The 20,003-nt window shown below is 39.2% G+C and overlaps 1 protein-coding gene across 8 annotated transcripts in view; it reads right to left on the bottom strand.

Annotated features, from left to right (window-relative positions):
* ARID1B (AT-rich interaction domain 1B) overlaps nucleotides 1–20,003 on the bottom strand; it is a 429,234-nt gene that overhangs the window by 80,072 nt on the left and 329,159 nt on the right. For 7 of the 8 annotated variants that reach the window (XM_025294982.3, XM_025294980.3, XM_025294976.3 and 4 more), the window contains one exon: nucleotides 16,695–16,784. The exons of the other annotated variant lie outside the window; for it this stretch is intronic. In XM_025294982.3, coding sequence (XP_025150767.3) covers nucleotides 16,695–16,784 — 90 coding nt within the window. The remainder of the gene's footprint in view (nucleotides 1–16,694; nucleotides 16,785–20,003) is intronic. 8 annotated transcript variants of the gene reach the window in all.

The following is a 20,003-nucleotide window of genomic DNA, read 5'->3' on the forward strand; positions in this document are numbered from 1 at the left end:
GAATCATAATTTACCTGAGGCTCAGCTTCCTCATCTTAAAATGTGGATGAGGTTGCTATAAGATAACTGAAATGGCACATGAAAATGCTCTGTAATCTGAAATGTGATACACAAAAGTAAGAGATGATGATGATAATTTTCTGGTTTATAAATTGCTACGAGTATATTTTAACTTCTGAACACGCCACATATTCAGGAGCAGTTTCCAAGCAGCATGAAGAAGCTAGCTTTTATTTCTTCATTTTTTAAGTATGTGGGATCCACATTACTCCAATACTTGTGTAACTGTCTACAAATTCCAAAAGGTTAAAAAAATATATACTCCTGTCTCCTACCATTTAGTTTCCCTGGCCAAAGGCAAGTGGTTTTTTAATGTATCCTTTCAGGGATATTTTATAATTTATTTGTGTTAGACTGTGCATTTCCTTTATCATGAATAAAGTTGAACATTTTATTTTACAGCAGTTTCAACTCTTTTCCTAGAACTACTTATATCATTTGTCCATTTTCTGTTGGCCACTCTATGTCATGACTAGGAAGTATTTCATCTTGCAGATTCAGCTGTTATTACCAAATAGCTGCGTGGTTCACCAAAACTTTTGCATCTGCAATCCTATGAAAATCTCGTCTGATTAACACTGGCAAAGGCCATACACAGTCTTGGCAGGAAAACAATGTGATCTGACTTGCATTTTCAAAAGCTAATTCCACCATAATATGCAGCATGAAGAAAGGACTGAGGGAAAGTAAGGCTAAAGATTAGAAGACTAGTTAGGAGGTAGGAAAAGTGATACATAATATATCATCACGATTAAAGGCCAGCACCAATCCTACTAAAAACGACTTCCACTATGGATTGTTGTTTAGTTGCTAAGTGGGATCCAACTCATTGTGACCCTATGGACTATAGTCTGCCATACTCCTCAGCCCATGGGATCTCCCAGGCAAGAATACTGGATTGGGTTGCCATTTCCTTCTCCAGGGGATTTTCCCAACCCAGGGATTGAACCTCATCTCCTGCACTGGCAGATGGGTGGATTCTTTACTGCTGAACCACCAGGGAAGCCTCCATTATGTATATAACCATATTTTTAAAAGGTTATTGAATATAGTCATAATCTAAACAAACTAATAAAAAATTAGAAGGCAGAAGTTAACAAAAAAAGAAGTATTTCTACTTTTCATCCTGCATATAGAGATCTGCATGTCCATTACTTGTTTCCTCATCTATAAAATAGGGACAATTGTTATCTCTCTCATAAGGTTGCTGTGGGGATTAAATGAGATGATACACGCAAAAAACTTACAACAGCGCCTGGCACACATACACAGTGAGCTTTCAATAATCACTACCTGTTACTATTATTATATGCTCAAAAAAGAAAAGCAAGAGAGGCGGCATGGTATGACAGCAAGGACTAGGACATCAGTCATGGGCCTTCCATGTTCGCTGTGCAGAATACAGCAATTAACCTAGCCTTTCTGTCTCCATTTCCTCACCTGTTAAATGCAGAGAGGGAAGACATACAATATTTGTAGAGACACTTCTAGTTCTCCATGATTATGGCTTAAACTTTTAAAAAATATCTAATTCAGGTCTGTAATTTGCATGCCTATTTATTTGGGGGACAGTCTTCATTTTGTTTTATTTTAACCTCTATTTTGAATGAAATAAATGTTAAAATGTTTCCAAAAAATAAATTTCAACCAAGAATTTTCTATTTATGGTGACACGTTTGATTGTATTTTGCCTCCTTTATAAAGTTATTATAAAATGGCAGGTTGTAGCACAGTTTATGAATAGAAAAACGGACGGTTAGAAGAATGAAGCCTTTTTTTTTAAAATAAAAAAGTTGTGTAATTTTTCTAGTTATTAACCATCTGAGTTTAAAAAACCAAACTAACTAGTAAGGAAAATTTAGGAAGTATAAAGTTAATTTCCCATATAGTATAAAAGCTTGTTGAACTACTAGGTGTATTATGGAACTGGCAAATAATATAACATGGAAAAATTAAACTTTGGAAAAAAGCACTAATTTAGATAATTATTATTCACATTATATAAAAGAACTTATTTGGAAATCTTAGAAACTTTACATGAAAATATGGTTTACACATTTCATCCATAAAGTATATGCATAGAAGGTTTATATAAGTGGATTTACTATTTTCGAATCCTTCATTATATGTATGTGTGACCACAAACACGTGTACAATCAAACTTGACGAAGTGGAAGCTCTATTCTGAAAGGAAAGGTATTGCAGTAATAGGAAACACACACAAACACACACACGCCTGCATGCCATCTGTTTGGAACCAGATGTGGATTATAGAGGCTGCCTCCACTATCCACTGTGTGGACCACAGGTTCTCTTGTATAAAACAGTGAATGCATTTCCTATTCTGGCTTACAAGAGCATTCTGAGAATCAAACAAGAAAAACGTGTGTGGCTGTACTTTTCTAAACTGAAAAACACCATGAGAATGCCATACAAAGGTATTACTGTTGCCTTTTTAGTGATGCTACAAGCCATTCACTGCGTGTGTTCTGATCTAAGCTATCACACTGGTAACTCAACCCACAATAATGACATAGAAATCTTCTACCAGCATGCCCCAATTTTACTCTGGCATTCATGGAAATGCAGTTAAGAAAAAACAGCTTTTTTTTTTTTTTAAAGTAAAAGATGTGATCCTTGTCTTTGAAGAATTACAATTTAGTTGAGTAGACAATAAAACTTATCAACAGGGAAAAATGATAAAATCACAAAGTAACTGAGACAGATTCTGGGCAGCATGCTAGGTGCTGGAGATGTAAACAGTGAGCACTCAGGCTCTGCCCCGTGGACTTCACATTCTAATGGCAGAGACAGCCACCAACAAACAACTAAGAGTAAGTATGAGCAAAAGAAAACAGAAGTACAGGTACTCTGAAGGTATTGGAAGTGAAGTGAAGTCGCTCAGTTGTGTCCGACTCTTTGCCACCCCATGGACTGTAGCCTACCAGGCTCCTCCATCCATGGGATTTTCCAGGCAAGAGTACTGGAGTGGGTTGCCATTTCCTTCTCCAGGGGATCTTCCTGACCATTGCAGGCAGACACTTTACCCTCTAAGCCACCAGGGAAGCCAATTTGGACTGGGGACAAGGGAGGTCTCCCTGAAGAAGTCCTGTTTAAGTTGAGCCCTTAGCTGAAGGTAGGATGCAAGTAAATCTAACTAGATCTGAATAAGACTAAGAATAGGTCTGACTAGCAAAATGGATACTGCAGTGTTCATTCCTGGAAGCCAAAGTCTGTGCATTCAGCTGAATCCCAGTAGTCACTGGGCACCCTTCTATTTGCTCTGGTCTTGTCTATGGGCTGCCCTGGTGGCTCAGATGGTAAAGTGTCTGCCTGCAATGTGGGAGACCTGGGTTCTATCCCTGGGTTGGGAAGATCTCCTGGAGAAGAAAATGGCAACCCACTCCAGTACTCTTGCCTGGAAAATTCCATGGATGGAGGAGCCTGGTAGGCTACAGTCCATGGGGTCGCAAAGAGGCGGACACAACTGAGCGACTTCACTTTCACTTTGTCTATGGTTAGGTTAACATTTCTAATCCCTTCCTTGAAGCCTTCCGCTAGCCCTGCTGCTAAATGTAAAGAGACCACAGGAAAAGGCAGAGCCACCCTTAAGACAGCCTGCTCTCACCTATGTACCCCAACATCCATGTCCTACCTTTACGGATTTTCCTCCTTTCAGAAGGAAATCTCTTCCTAGCACCCAAGACAGGACCTCCACTTTATGCTATGGATTTCATCCTTTCTCATCTCTCCAGGGATATTCAAGTGTTTGTTCAAAAACTAGGCACTGACTCCATTGCTTAACAGAATGAAGCTGAACAGTCCAGCAGTCAAGTCTCTTCAAATGTGACCTGACTATTTCTCCAGACCCATCATTTCTACATGGTCATCATGGAGTGCCCACTCTGATTCGATCACTCACGTTTTTACCTCACTTGCCTTCTTCATACATTCATCCACGTAACAAATATTTATGGACCATCTCTCATGTTTCTGGCAATGGACTATTCACTAGTCTAATAACAGTTGACTTTTAATGAGCAGCTATTATGTGCTAATGGCTTTGTTAATTATTCTTTTAAACTTCAAAACAGCTATGAAGACAGTGAAGCTCACAGAGGTTAATTCACTGAAACCACTTTCAAGTATTTTTTTTTTTTACCACAATCCATAGTAAAGAAATATATCTTCTGCCAAGATTCAATGTGTATATATGAGTATACATATATGTCTATATATTCACATTCAGTATTCACACATACACTGTATGCCTCATAAAAAAGTTTCTACCCTGATTATGTGCAATGGTCTCTAATATTTTATATATATATTTTCACTAAAAAACCCATGCTTGAGAGGCACAGTTTGAAAACAGACTGCTAGACTGTGTCCTCTGTTCAATACTGAGTGCCTAAATACTAGTGTTAAATACTAGTGCCTCATTTACCACCATGAGACTGACATGCAGTCCTTCCTGGCTCCTACTGCTGCTTCCATGGCATTCCCTAGCCTTCCAGAAAAAAAGATACTTTTCTATGCTGTATGTTAGCTGACAGAGAGCAGCTGTCACAGTTTTATCATTATGTGTGGGGGTGACTCTCTTCCCCCAGACTGTGAGCACTGAGGCTTTAAACAAACACATTCTCTTTGCATCTGTCTCTTCTGGACCAAGCCAGGTGACTGGCACAGAACTGGAACCAAATAGTACAGGTTTTTTAATGAATAAGAAAACATCTTCATTCAGAATCCATTTATTTTACTTTGGGAAAACAGTTTAATGAATGTGATGGTTTGGCTCCTCGTTCAGAGTATGTTCAAGTAATCATTTGTGGCAAAAAGAGGACAGCTATTCAAGGCAAGAACAATTGACGGCTGATAGCCTAATGGGCCAGAAAGCACCATTATTTCTATCACCTAAATATCTGCCAAATACATCCGCTCTGTCCATCTCCACTGTCACTGCAGATTCAAGTTCTGGCCTCACCACTTATGGTTAGGACACTTCAGCAAGTTAACAGTCAAGCCTTAATTTCCTTCTCTGAAAAAGGTGGATGACTACTGAGTCTACCTCATAAGAGTAAATGCGAACATGCTTTGTAAAGCATACAGCTTAGTGCCTGAACACAGCAGAGGCTCAGTAAGTGACAAGTATTAATATTCATATTATTTTTAAATACAACCCACCATTTATTACCCATCTGAGTGACCCCAAGTTTTCAAACTAGCTTCCCTTGCCAGGCTCCCTTTCAAACCATGCACCATGGCAACGTTGGAAAGTGCTTCAAATTCCTGGACCATGGTTAATTCTCCCAGTGGCCACACCCTGTGGTCTCCTGGCAAATGGTTCGATGTCCTTGCCCAAGTGCACACAGCTCTGCGTCACTGTGCTGGGCTGGCTGGCTCCATCCTCCACCAGAGCCAGTTATAGCTGATGGGCAGCCTTCCTCACTCAGCAGACTATCCAGAAGCCAGTGCCCTTTTCCTGATAGCTAGTTCCAGAAATAATTGGCTGGCCATGTTACTTGGCTCAGAAAACAGAAGCCTGTTGGTTTCAGGCCACTCAATCAATAGCTACAGTAGTGATTAGTTCTGAGCAGTGTTAAGACTCAGTGTACATCCTTCCTAATCTTGCAGGGTCCCTGGAGTTTGCCTATTAAGACAATGAGCGGGGGAGTGGAAAGAGAAGGGGGGGAGAAAGAGAAAGAGAAGAAAGCTAGATGGTGAGACAGATGTCAAGAGTCCTGTCAAGTGCCTGAACAAACTCTCAATATAAAGGGGAAGGATCTTGAATTTTGTTTATTACTGAGTCACATGGATCTATGTGAATCACTAGCTTGATAAACACTTAACGCAACGGATATATCAATCTATTAGGTTTTTTTGAAAGGAGATTCTATTTCCAGTTATAAAGAGAACCTCCTAGACCTTGCCCCAGATAAGGGCATATCAGTCTTCAGCTGAGGGGTTGCTGAGGAACCTTGAACTTGTGTGATAAAGGCCCAATTTTGGCCAGACTTGTTCCCCCCACCTAGTAAGGGGCTAACAACTTGTTCTAAAGTTCATTCCAAAGGCACAGGGGTTCATTTAGATATTTCATTATAATCTGACGATTCTTTGAACACCACTTCCCATTTACCCAATAGCTGAAAGTAGGGTTGGTGGTGGGGCCGCAGGACCCAATCTGGAGTCACTCAGTCTCAGGTTAAGAATGATTCTCACAGGGGTCATCCTCCTATGGATATTCGGATCAGTGGAGAATTCCTAGACAATTTATTCTATTACATGGCAGTAGAAGTCATGTTAAATCTAGGAAAATGTTATTAATACTTCAATCTTTATACAGAGGCTAGTATTAAAGACTAAGCTGAAGAGGCTTCTGTTTTCCTTAATGTGTTTTTAAGAAAACATATTACTATCTTGGAATCTTAGAAAACAGGCCTAACAGAGAATTAGTATTTCTAAAATGTCTATCCACATCATTATTAGATAAGTGAGTTTTCAAGACCTTTCAAATATTTTCTTCAACACGCTATTATTTGTGGCTTATTAAGTGGATATTTTTCCTGGTTTAGAAAAAAAAATGCTATATGATGCTCTTACTTGCAAAAAAGAAAATTCTTATAGAAGAGAAAATTCCACAGTGACTGTCTAAACCTTGGCAGATCAAAAAAAATTTTTTTTAAGGAACTGATTTACATAGTCATTATAAACAAATCACATTTTCCATGTAAGAGATAAAATGAATATAGAATATTTTTATGCGGTACGAATGAGGAAAAATTCTTCACTGGACAAGACAGAGATATAGCTGATCTTTAAGAATATTTAAAATATTCTCAAAAATAGATGAAATTATAGTTAGGCTTTAAAGCATATCTGGAGGAGATGCTCCATGGAAAAGCAGAGAAGAAAGCTCCATGAACCCAACAGACAACGACGGGCTGTCACAACTCCAAAACAATCACTGATAGGTTAAAGGGCCATCCACGGAAAATGCATCTCTAAGTTGAAGGGTATTAGAAAACTGACTTAGAAAAAATGTCGAATAAGTAATGGAGCAAATACAAGGAATTTCAGAAAATTAAACTGAAAGGCATTTAAATGTGGACCTAAGCCTCCAACTGTATGTCCTTTCATTCTTCATGCAAGACAACAAATTCTGCAATGTAAGCAATGGAGACCTTAAATCCTGATGGAAAAAACAGCGTTAAGCACAAGACCCAGATCATGGTTCACCCCATCCATGAAAGAGAACAGCAAAGAGAGAGCACAAGTGCTCCGGCTACCGCAGGGAAGCATGTGAGCCCAGCACCAAGTCCACATGAGCATGGCGCCTTGTCAGGGGGGCCTCTTGAGCATGGTCAGGACACCCACAAAACACCCAAGGCTCCACAAGCCACCAAAAGGCAAGGCACATTTTTCCTTTGGCACATGGATGGTTTATCTTCATGTTGGCATCTGTTAAACATTCACAGAAGAACTGCCTTGTTTCTTCAGGGCAGTTCAATAAAAGATGTTTCCCCACATGTGTGAAATCATGGTCACACGCTGTACCACCTTAGCAGAGGCTCCAACTGTAAACACAGAACCATTTCTCATCGCAAATAGGTGTCAGATTCCCATTTGGAGAGAAAAATAGATTTTAAAGAATATTCTCGTTACATTTTAACATCTTCAGTGTTTAGTTGCCTGCTTGCTTCTCTTCACAACATGAACTGCTCCAAGGAAGACAGAAACTAATGACCCGTTCAAGGCTGTAACCCAGGCCGCCCAGTGTTCTCCCAGCTGTGCTTTCAGGTTAACTGGCACAATCGCTCCCTCTCCCTTTCCTGTCACCACCACACCCTCTACTTAGAGGCACAATCGACAGCATCTAAGTCCTCCCCACCTGCCCCCATGAAGCCTTCTCAGCTACTGACATCATCAATCACCGGGAAAATCAGAGTCAGGGGACGGACTGGACTGACTACCCAGATGGGAGACGGGAGCAAACTATTTGGCCTTTCCTTGGATAATTCTTTGGAGTTTAGCTGCAAAAGTCAACTTCAGTGCTGAGGGTGAAGCCAATTTCATGTGTCCCTACCTGCTGGAAGAAGCAAAGAAATAACTTTTTCAGGCTTTCAATCCAGTCTCACAACAGTCATCTGTGCCTGATGCTTATGATTACTAGTATTTGCACAGTGCTTTGCAATAGATAACTTTTCGATACAAGGTTGCATTTGATCCATGCAACAAATCCATGGGACACTCTGATCCCCACTTTACAAATCAAAGTGAAGTTGCTCAGTGGTGTCCGACTCTGCAACCCCGTGGACTGTAGCCCACCAAGCTCCTCCGTCCATGGGATTCTCCAGGCAAGAATACTGGAGTGGGTTGCCATTTCCTTCTCCAGGGGATCTTCCTGACCCAGGGATTGAACCCAGGTCTCCCACATTGCAAGCAGAAGCTTTAACCTCTGAGCCACCAGGGAAGCCCATTACAATGAGGAAGAAGAAATTCAATTACTTGTCCAAAGTCACAAAACCAGTTAGTAGTAAGTTTGCACCTAAAGCCAGATTTTTGGTCCCAGATTCCCTGAAGATTAAGATGAGGAAAAGAATGTATCTAAGAGGCACTGGAGTAAGACACTGGCCAAGGCCCCATGGTCCTGGTCCTCACAGAGCTCTCCCTGAGGACAGAGCTCCAGCAGTAAGCCCTCCAGGGCTCCTGAGCACTGCCTGCCTGCGCGGGACAGTGCTGGCCTATCAGGCGATGCTTCCTTCTTTGTTCTGGCAGGAAACCTGGACTGGACTCAAGGACCTACGAGGTGTCAGGCTGTTTGGAGGATATGAAAGGAGTAAAGATGGGCTGGGGGCCACAGGTCGGGGAGGAAGGAGGTTTGAGGAGTGGGTGGCACAAGGGCTGGGGAGCAGCACACGTGAAGGTCCAGAAGACCCTGGCTGGAGACCACCAGGCAGGAGAGTTGTAAGAACGAGCCCACAAGGGGAGGCTGGGTGGGTGAGATGGCCCCAGTGACCAAGCACAGGAAGGCCTTTCTCTATAGGCAGAGGCAAGCTCTTAAAGGCTTTTATGAAGGGAATGACACGGTGTTACCATTCTTCTGGAGAGACCATTCTGGATGCAGCCTGGAAAGCAGAGTGGAGGGAGCAAAGCTGACAGGAAGACTGGCTGGGAGGTGTTGATGGAGCCTCAGGGGCGTGGGCTGGGATCATGCTGGTGAAAGCCAAGAAAAGGAGGATGTGAGAAACCACTGAGGGGTGGAGTCCGCAGAACAGGGTGACGAGTGTAGAACTGATGGGAGAGAAAAAGACATCAAGGATGCCTTCAAGCTTTCTGGCTTGGGGAATAAAGCAGACAGCAGTCTTTCACTGAGGTACAGACCCATAAAGCACAGGAGAAAACTTATATAAATAAGTGCACACAATACACAATGCTGAATTTACCTAAGATCCAGATGTTCTCAAATACTTTCACGGAAGAATAATGAGCCAATTACAAATGAGTGTTAACTATTAAAAACAAGCTTTAATTGGCAATTCAAAAAAATTACTGCACATACAAAAGTAACAAAACTATGCTTCTTTTAAAATATTCTAAAATTCAGACTGATGATTCTACAACGAACACAAAATGATTTTTATTGTAGTGGTATTTATTTCCCCGAGCTCTTTGGTGAACAGATCTCTAGATAGCAGACTTAATAGGAATTCAATGCTAAGCCTCAAACAATTCCTATACTTCTATTCCCTTCATTACTGACTAGCTTCAGCTTGGTCCACAATCCAGCCCAGAGGCAGAGTTCTGGGGCTGAAGAAATTAGAAACAACTTCTTAGATGGTCTCTCTTGTACGGTACCTCCCATTTGAGTTTATTTTCATCTGCCACCGATTATAAAAAAGGGATCCTCAATTAAGAGTGGAGGCTAAATTAATTGCATCTGGGGGTGAGGGTAGACTGTCATGAATGCCTTAACACGCTGATCTACTATATTTACACAACAAGGCTCGAGGAAAGGAATCTATTTTCTCTTTTTGACAATACCCTTGTCCTGAAAGGCAGCATCATTTTACAGTTAGTATGCTCACAATGTAAGTGATAAGAACCTCTACATGCAAGAACAAACAGACAGGTCGACTGGGAGATCCTCCTCTGAGAACCTCAGAGAAAGAGCGACAAAATAATTTCTGTAGTTTGCGCACACACACACACACACACACACACACACACACACAATCCCATTTCCAACTCCTTAACCATCATCTCGGTGGTCTCTTCCATTTCTGTACTTACTGGTTAATCTGTTCTTGCAACTGAGTTAGGTCAATTAAGATGTACAAAAATAATTTTAAAAATTTCAAAACTGATTTTTGGTGTGGATATCACTAGGAAATAAGCCAGCAGCATTAAAAACTTTTCCAAAGTTTTACTTCCCTTTAAATATTCTGGGGTTGTAAAGAACATGGTTGGCCTCTGGACAATGCACTTCACTGTGAGGCTCCAGGTGTGAGCACCCCATCTCAGACTGACACTTGTCTGTATGATTGTAGAAATACTTCTGGAAGAATGGAAGATGGAAGTGGTAGCTTTAATCTAGTGCAAGAGAGAGAAACACTGTGCTATAGCAAATGACTTATAATGGTAAAACTGAAAGAAGACATGTCAATATGGTACACTTTCTTAATTTCAGAGCAAGAAACATTTTGTTCTTTGGTTGTTCTGTGCTCTGAATAGATCTGAAACTTCTGAATGGTTGTTAAGGCTGAATTATTTCCTGTCGTTCAACTCAATCTTTGTTGAGCACCTATTATATAGAAGGTGCTGCTGTAACATAAGGATGCAGGGCATAAATAAGATTTGGTTCTGGCCCTCAAGAGTTCAGTCTAATCTACAGAAAGACACTGGATATATTTTAAGAGATCTCTTTTCTGTCCTTCCCATTAAAAAGGAAGAGAAAGATTTACCGCGTCCAAATAGAATGTGCTTAGAAATTTGATGAGGAATTCTACTCATATGCTGAAAAGAAGTTAACATACACCATTAATGAGTGGGAATAAAACTGTATCAAAGCATTTAACATTTGGGATTAATAACAGAACAAAGACATATTCTATTCAATCTGCATACAATATGTAAGTTTGAAACCTTATACTTCAAAGTACACAGATTCTGATTCACCTTCTTATGGTAGCACACAAAAACGACATCTAAATGCCTGAACTCACCCATTTGCTACACACTTTGTCTGGAAAATGGCACTATTTGTGTTTATAAAAATGGAGCTACTGATAAATATCACTGTGAATATCAGATTCCAAAGATGAGAATTTTGTGATTCATCTGACATACAGCTGTCAAGAACTAAGTTGGGCTGGATTAAATACTCAAGATATGTAAAACTGCAATATTTTGTTATTTTTTTCCTTGTCCTGAAACTACAGAATAGCTACACAACTTGTCTGCTGCTGCTAAGTCGCTTCAGTCGTATCCGACTCTGTGCGACCCCATAGACGGCAGCCCACCAGGCTCCCCGTCCCTGGGATTCTCCAGGCAAGAACATTGGAGTGGGTTGCCATTTCCTTCTCCAATGAATGAAAGTGAAAAGTGAAAGTGAAGTCGCTCAGTCGTATCTGACTCCTAGCGACCCCATGGGCTGCAGCCTACCAGGGCCCTCCGTCCATGGGATTTTCCAGGCAAGAGTACTGGAGTGGGGTGCCATTGCCTTCTCCGACACAACTTGTCTAGCCTGTCTAATTTTGGCACTACTGATACAGTAAAAGACAATTCTCAATTAGGTACAGTAATACTGTAGACTTTAACTATAAACCTATTTAAACAGTTGAGACAGGAAGAAAGGTTGTCCTGTAGCTGGACAAGAATGAAGGCTGGGGGTGGGGGAACCCGATAATTCTGGAAAATCTCACCCAGGACACCCTCCATATGGTCACGGAATGGTGCCTAAGTACTGCCTCCAGCAACAGAATATATTTCCTAGCACATCACAGTCCGGGAGCAGCATCAATTCTGCTTGCAAGCCATATCCAAAAGGGAAGGTTCTTAGTGGTTCTGCTTTCAGCATATCTCAAGGACTAATTAAATCCTCATTACTACCTTCTAATTATTCAAATACTATGGGATTACGCTAACGAAGTCCCTGCTGGCATACTAGATGAAAAGGGTTAAATAACCCTATGTTGATTTTGAGAATCCAGATCTAGTTCAGACTTTCAGAAAACCACTAGCACTAACATGAATATTTAACTAGACACCACTGTGAAAATTAAAAGGGAATTCAATTAAAAGGTTTTCAAAAAATTAATTCCAAACCTCTCTACATCTGTCCAAATAAATAAGCCTTCTCGAAACATTTTCACCTAATTGCTAATCCAATAAACTAGAAGGGCATTTGCTAGTTTCATTAAGCTTAACGTTTTACAGAGGTTAAAAATGTGATCATTTTGATGTTAATAATAATTATACTTATTTATCTACTCAGATGGCTATCCTATATTCCCTGCTAGAAAACAGGACAATCTACTAGTAAGCCATTTCTTACTGCCCTTTTCAAATTTTAAGATATATATGTTAAAGATTAAGAAATAAGGATATAGCGAATCTAAACATGTTGGCTACAGTTTTCTTGTAAAATATATTTCAGTATTTTAGGGTTATCTTAACTATTCTTCCAATGCCTTAGTTCATATAAGTCATAGTATTTGACTTTTTGGGTGAGAGCATGTTGTTATATGAGGTCTAGAGAGGAAAGATTTGGTTTAAATAAAAACCAATGGCAATACTAAGCTGAAGTTTTGACGTTTAAAAAGAACAAACATCAGTAATGAAAAAGTTAATACCAAAGAATTTTTTTTATTCACTTAGTAAGAAGCACCACATAGTATGCAAACAGGAAAGTATACATCAAGTTTTATACTGGGAAGTACACGAAACGTAGAGGAGACAATACTACATAAGGATAAAGAAGTCAATAGATCTCTAGAGTGTCTCCCTCCTTCCTGTAAATTCTGATGGCCATACCCACATACACCTTTGTAGATGGAAAATAGAAAACTATAGATACACTTATTTTTGCCTACACACAATGTGGGAAAATGAATTTGTGACTGCTGCTTTTTGATACACTCGACACCAGGAGCACCAAGTAAAGAGGGGGTGGGCACCGCAGGGTCCCAGGTCTAGATGGAGCATGGACTCTGTGCTCAATCTCGGGACAAGGAGATGTCCTTGCTGCTACCAGCATGGTTCAGACCCTAGGACAGGCTCAGATTTGCAAAATTCTCAACAGGGTATGTAATTTATTAATAAATGTTCTTCCTGAATGGGAATACAAAGATCAAACCCCCAAAACGACAGCAGAGCAAGACAGCAACTTCTTGAGCCTGAAGGGACTGAGCACCAGGGTGGTAGGTCAGCCCGGCTGACCCCTGCAAGGAGTGTGGGAAGGACCCAGAACATTGCACTCCACAGGAAAGCAGGCTTTCCTGAGTCTCTTGTTTTGTGCTGGTGTCTCTGGGCAAGTGTGTTTCTGGATTGTCCGCCATTAAAGTAAATCTATCTCCTATGGGTATATTAAAGAAAAAGTGTATAATTGTGAAATTTTACTCTCTTATAATCTTGTTAAAACAAATAAGTGTAAAAGGAAGTGTTTAGCTTGGTTATTTTAGCACTCAGCAGTACAGAAGCTGTGCCTTATCTTGTCTATCAGGGTCCATGGTTTCTGAGAAAGAATACATTTTTAAAAATAAGATGCTAACTCAATGTATTCTTTCCCTCTTCTTTCATTACTTCCTTAAATAAGGGCAGAGGATATATAACTTATGAAGGTATATGCTAAGTCACTTCAGTCGTGCCCGACTCTTAGCGACCCCATGGACTGCAGCCTACCAGGCTCCTCCGTCCATGGGATTTTCCAAGCAAGAGTACTGGAGTGGGGTGCCATTGCCTTCTCCGATAAAGGTATAAAGTAAGTTAAATTACATGGGAATCAATACTGGGGAATTTTATAGTAAAGGCTTTCTTAGATTTACTTTGCACTATATATATTGTTGGTACACACCAAATGATGGTAAAACAAACAAAAAATGCTTTTCATTATTGTATCAAATCCTTAAAACGATTATGTCATCTGCCATTAAAACACATGATCAAATGTTATCAGGCAGGAGCTAACATATCTTCCTAGATTTAAACAAAGTCATTAAAAAAAAAAGTACTTGCTACCCAATTTTAGAGGAAATTTAACTCATACATGGCAAAGCACCATCCAAGGGATGCACATGGTGCCTCCAGCACAGTCTCAGGGAAGTTAGAAGAACACGTTCATAAAAATCAATTCAGATTTAGCAAATTATAAAAGTCATCTTTTACTATTTGAAGGAAATGGTCATTAAAACTAGCCTGGTTGTCAGTTATGTATCCACTACTAGTTACCAAAATCACACTATACATAAGAGGGGGAAAAAAACTCAAACATATCAACAAGTGGTTTCCATGCAGTGACACCAGAGGAACACCTTGGATTTTGTCTTGCAAGGTTAAAAGTTTGATTTAATTACATTTCCTGTCATCTTGTCCTTCACATTCGGCATTCTACACTTTTAAATTTCTCAAATGTGTATCAGGTGGAAGGGGCTGAAAAGACACTGGAGAATGTAGAAGAGGGGTTCTTTTTCAGTTTGTAGCAATAAAGGTTTATTGTAGGATTTCCAAATAAAGTACCTCTTATCTTCCGATGCTTACAAAATAAGCAGAATTCTCCCAGTAGGAATGATGTTACAGGTTTATGGTGAAAATGAAACAACAAATATCTTCATTTTAGCTCTGGGTCTGGCCTGAGTGGGCTTTCAGTACAGGATAATTTTCTCTATTCTTTTTTACTTCACTTCCTTGACCCAGTACCACAAGGTAGGTACAAACGATAGCCACGAAAATGGAGTCTGGGGAAACTCCCACTGGCTTGGCTCCAGTGCTCCTTCCAGAAGCGTCTGTCATGTTTCCCAGACAACAGAGCCATAGGGGAGTTAACACAGAACAAGCGATTTACAGAGAGGATGTGACATACAAGACCAATTTACAGGAGGCCACAGTGGAAAGTTTATAGAGAAACAAATACACACATCACACAATGATTAAAACACACTACAGCATCATTATAAAGCAGTGGTTCTCGAGTATGGTCCTTGGACCAACAGCATCAGCAGCACTGGGGAACTGGTCAGAGATGTGGATTTTCTGATGCACAGTGTGCATCATTTTCTGCAGTGTGGCCTAGTAATCCAGCTTAACAAGTTCTCCAGATGGTTCTCATGCACTCTAAAGCTTAAAAACCACTACTACTCCATTATTAAAACATATCATAGTATTTTGATAAGGGAATTAAAGTATTAACTGCACATTAAATGATAATAAAAAGTTAAATATGTAAAGGTATTAGAAATTAAAATTTCATTTTATTCCTACTAAACATTCATTTTAACACAAATGATGTAGAGATAAGGGTAATCCATCTTTTTACTGGTATTACTTTCTAAATAACATGTTGCTGAGTTTTTAATATGTAAAATAACTGAAAGTTCATCTAATTAGAAACAAATTATCATCTTTACAACTCATACAGAAATAATTATAAACATTAGGGGTTAGGAGCCTTTAAATACTAGCTACCAAGCCAGCAACTTTTGTCTTCCTGGCAAGTGAGAGAGGAAGTAGAGTGAAGGAAAGTGGCATCTCCATTGTGGGGTGCAGGGCAGGTGGGCAAGGCTTGACTCGTGGGCAGTAGGAGGCGGTGACCAGGCACAGCACTAGATGGTGCAGCACGCTTGTCAATCCTACACTCACTGGACTAAAATCACTATCTCCACCTTCAATAAGAGTAACTTTCCCTCCAAAAGGGGGAAACAAGACAGAAGCAAACTGATGAAGGACTAAGGCCTCAGTCAAGGCAATAATATATGGGGGTCAACTTGCAGAACTGAGTGAAAGGTCAGAGTCTGCAGATGCGGGACAACCTGAATGCTCAGGAAAAGCTCACATTGCTTTTTCTGGCTCTGACATGAACTAGTCTCTGAGAATGAGAAGGTCATATAGAACCTCTACGGTCCTCAATTTCTTTATTCATAAATTGAGATGAATGGACTCTACAGTCTTCCAGGTCAGCTCCATTTCTAAGATCCTATAATTCTCCAAGATAAGGTTTTACTATGCATTTAAAAATTTACTGTTAAATATCATGGGATAAGTAATTGATCAAAACAGCTAAACAGATGCACTTTACTTCATTAGGGCCAATATCAAAATTGAATCATTAATAGTCATTTTTACACAGCTAGATCAAATATCAGACTGCAGTCATGTTTAAACTATACTTCCTGGTTCTATGTGGACACGGAGATTCTCTGGACCTTGAACTGGGATTTGGTAAAACCACCCAATCTACCAGAAACCATCCTTCTTTTTAGTATTTATTGTTATATGTAGGTTCTTAGATATTTCTTTCATCTGATGAGAAAATGTAATAGCCTTTAAAAAAATGTGTATAAGCAGGTACATAGGTAGCAAACTCGCTTAAACCTTATACACTCAAAACACAAAGGTATGTAAGATATGAACTGAAGACCAACCTCTTTCCTGTGGCATTGGTGACTGGCTCAAGGCAGGATGAGAACTGGATTCTGACTGGCTCCCAGGTGGTTGAGGGGGCATCTGACTTCCTGTAAAAACACAGGAGAGGAAGTGGGGATAGGGAACCCTCTGCATTAATGTCACAATTGTGTAAAACCCAAGACACAGTTAAATGTATTTAATCTTCATGATCACAAAAGGTATCGCTCCACAAAGAAAAACATACAGCTCAAAGAGAGTGATATTTTATACTTTTTTTTGTAAAACAAAGAGGAAGCATGCATAAACATATTTATCAAATCACCTCCTGAAAAGTTCAATTTTCTACTGTATGAGTTCCCAAATTCACAAATCAATCTACAAGCTCTAATGTCTTGACACACACTTCTACAATACATTTAACAAAATCCCAGACTGATGAAGTCAACTCAGACTCCCAAGTGGGCAGGCAGCATAGTGGCCAACAATCTTTCATGAGTAATATTTACTTAATATAGCAATAACAACTGACTTCTAAAAAACTCCTAAGTCAATCACAGATTCCACAAAAACTTAGAAGGAAAGCTCAATTAAAAGACATACAACTATAAAATATAGTGTACATTATCACTAAAGAAGAAACACTATTCTGTATCTTTTAATCTTTATTGCTAACAGAGCAATAGTGTCCATTTACCAACTATTTGATTTCCATTTAATTTTTGCTTTTTGTATTTTCAAACTATAAGGTAAGTGCCATGAGACAGGAATCAAGTCGTTTAATTCTTTAGTCCCTCCATCAGCATAACAAATAACTAATAAATCTTTGTTATTTCATGGTCCTTAATCTGAGAATAGGAACTAAAGCAAAACACTTTAATTAACTTTATTAAAATAAAACAAAAAACTTTATTTTATTAACTAAAGACAGACAGTGAATTATATGAGGTCTAGAGACATGATTTTTTAACTTAAGAACAATCAGCTCACTTTCTGCCTCAGAAGTATAGATACATTTCTGAGAGTAAAAGTACTATAGAGTAACAAAGGCAGTTGAATTTAGCATAATCCTCAAAGGGATTCATTTGTGTTTTGTTTGAATGAATTTGTTTGTTTGAATGAATTCATTCATTTATTTACTCTTAGACATCTGTAGTAAATTAGTATTAGTACCAAATAAATAAAGCAAAAATACTTACATTTGGGTAAAAACAACTTCTAGGGTAAACACTGCCATCAACTTGGCTACAGATACACAAAAGTTGCTGTGTGTCCACTCAGGGTCATGTGCTTCCTATGAAATACCCTACGGCCCCTAAGCTCCAGTCCATTTAGAAATTTAAAGCACTCTGAAGCCAAATACTGACTTTTTAAAATGTCACTGGGGAATCAATTGCAGTAAGATAGTAAGTGCTTACATTTTAATGATTGTTTCTACATGACAGACTGAATTCATAGACTCATGACAGTAAAAACAAAACAAAACAAAACACAGTGATTCTATGTTAATACAGGACACCACTGCTTACACTACACATGCCCCAGGCACTGCTCTTATATACCATATTTCAACTAAACATAAAAAAGGCTGTAAGAAAGCTCATGAATTTATAAAATACTGCCATATTCAAGCAGCACTAGTGGTTGTCTGGTGCATTTCTAAGAGATCTCGCTTTAAAGCTATGAGTTCCCTACTCATTTACTAAATCTGTCCTTTAAAGAAACAGAGTCTTTTCATGGTAACGATAGACTTGCCCAAACTGTTTTAAATTCTCCATTTGGTTTCAATCCCTGTCTTTCCATCAGCAGTTTCATAGTTACTAAGAAATAACTTCATCTCCCATTAGCATAGGTATAAGCATAGTCACAGCAGATGACTGTGACATGATCAGAAAACATGTGTGAGAAACGTAATACAGATGATCCATTTCTGTCCACTGTCCATATAAAGAAGACAATTCAGAGCTTTTTGAACCAACTGAAATGACTAAACACCTCTCGAACCACAGATTTCTATATGTCATATGTATGATGTTAAGTAAAACCTTTTAAACAAAGTGTGGTAACTATTTTAAAAGAGAATGTTTCATATGTAATAAATAAACCAAATTCATGAGAAGGCTTTAACAGTAAAACTAAGTGTTTAAAGAAAGTCTCATTTCCCCCCTAGTTTGTGTCTATGATGATGTAAGCACAACGTGGAGACCTAAGCACAATGTGGTGATGTAAGCACAATCTGTGAGGTAAAACAAATTCCACCACTTCACATGGAGGTATTCACTCTTCAATGGCTATGTACACAATACTGTCCAAAATTTTTGGTGCAACTAAAAAATGAAACATCAGTAAACGACCTTAATGTCTGCTTTTGCCAACTTAAAATTCTAAGCACAAACTTATATTAAAATTTTTTATAGAAGAGCTCTTATGTGCAATTAATTTAAGACTCAGAGTAAAGCTATAAAGCCAGTATAAGAATGCTGTGCTCAGTTGTGCTCAACTCTTTGCCAGACTCCTCTGTCCATGGGATTCTCCAGGCAAGAATACTGGAGTGGGTTGTCAGTTCCTCCCTGAGGGGATCTTCCCAACCCAGGGATCGAACCTGCATCTTTTACATTTTTTGCATTGGGAGGTGGAATTCTTTACCACTAGCACCACCTGTATAAGGGGCTGTCGTATATCCCTTAGCCCACCTCTCCTAGTGATCACACCTTACAGAACCTTTATATAATTATCAAGAGGAACTTAAAATGGTAAGAAATTATTAAAGATATTTGAATTTTACCATTTTTTCCAGTCAGTGCTTCATTTTCCCTTCTAGGGTCTCAGATTGCATCTAGTTGTTATTTCTTCTTGGTCTCCTTCAGTCTAATCTGTCTTTCCTTATATTTATGACCTTGATGCTTTTGAAGAGTTCAGATCAGTCGTTTCGTAGAATGTTCCTCAATTTGGCTTAGTCTGTTATTGTGTCAGGATTGAAGCAAGGTAATGCATTTTGGGACGTGTATGACAAAAGTGTTGTGCTCTTTTCAGTTCATTCTACCAAGAGGTTAATGACATTGATGTTTCACATGTGGTGACTTTTGCCTTGATTACTTGGCAAAGCTGTTGTCTATCAAGCTCCAATAAAAAGTTACTGCATTTTGCTCTTTGTAGTTGATGAGTATCTTAGGAGAGATATTGAGACTCTGCAAATTCTGTGTCTCCTCAATCTTGTACCCACTAATTTTAGCATCCATTAGAGAATCCTGTCTGCAGCATTTACTACAATGGTGCTTGCTAATGGTAATTCTTTATTTCCCTCTTTCCTTCCACATTTGTGAATAGGA

Source organism: Bubalus bubalis, chromosome 10 (assembly GCF_019923935.1).
Source record: "Bubalus bubalis isolate 160015118507 breed Murrah chromosome 10, NDDB_SH_1, whole genome shotgun sequence".
NCBI lineage: Eukaryota > Metazoa > Chordata > Mammalia > Artiodactyla > Bovidae > Bubalus > Bubalus bubalis.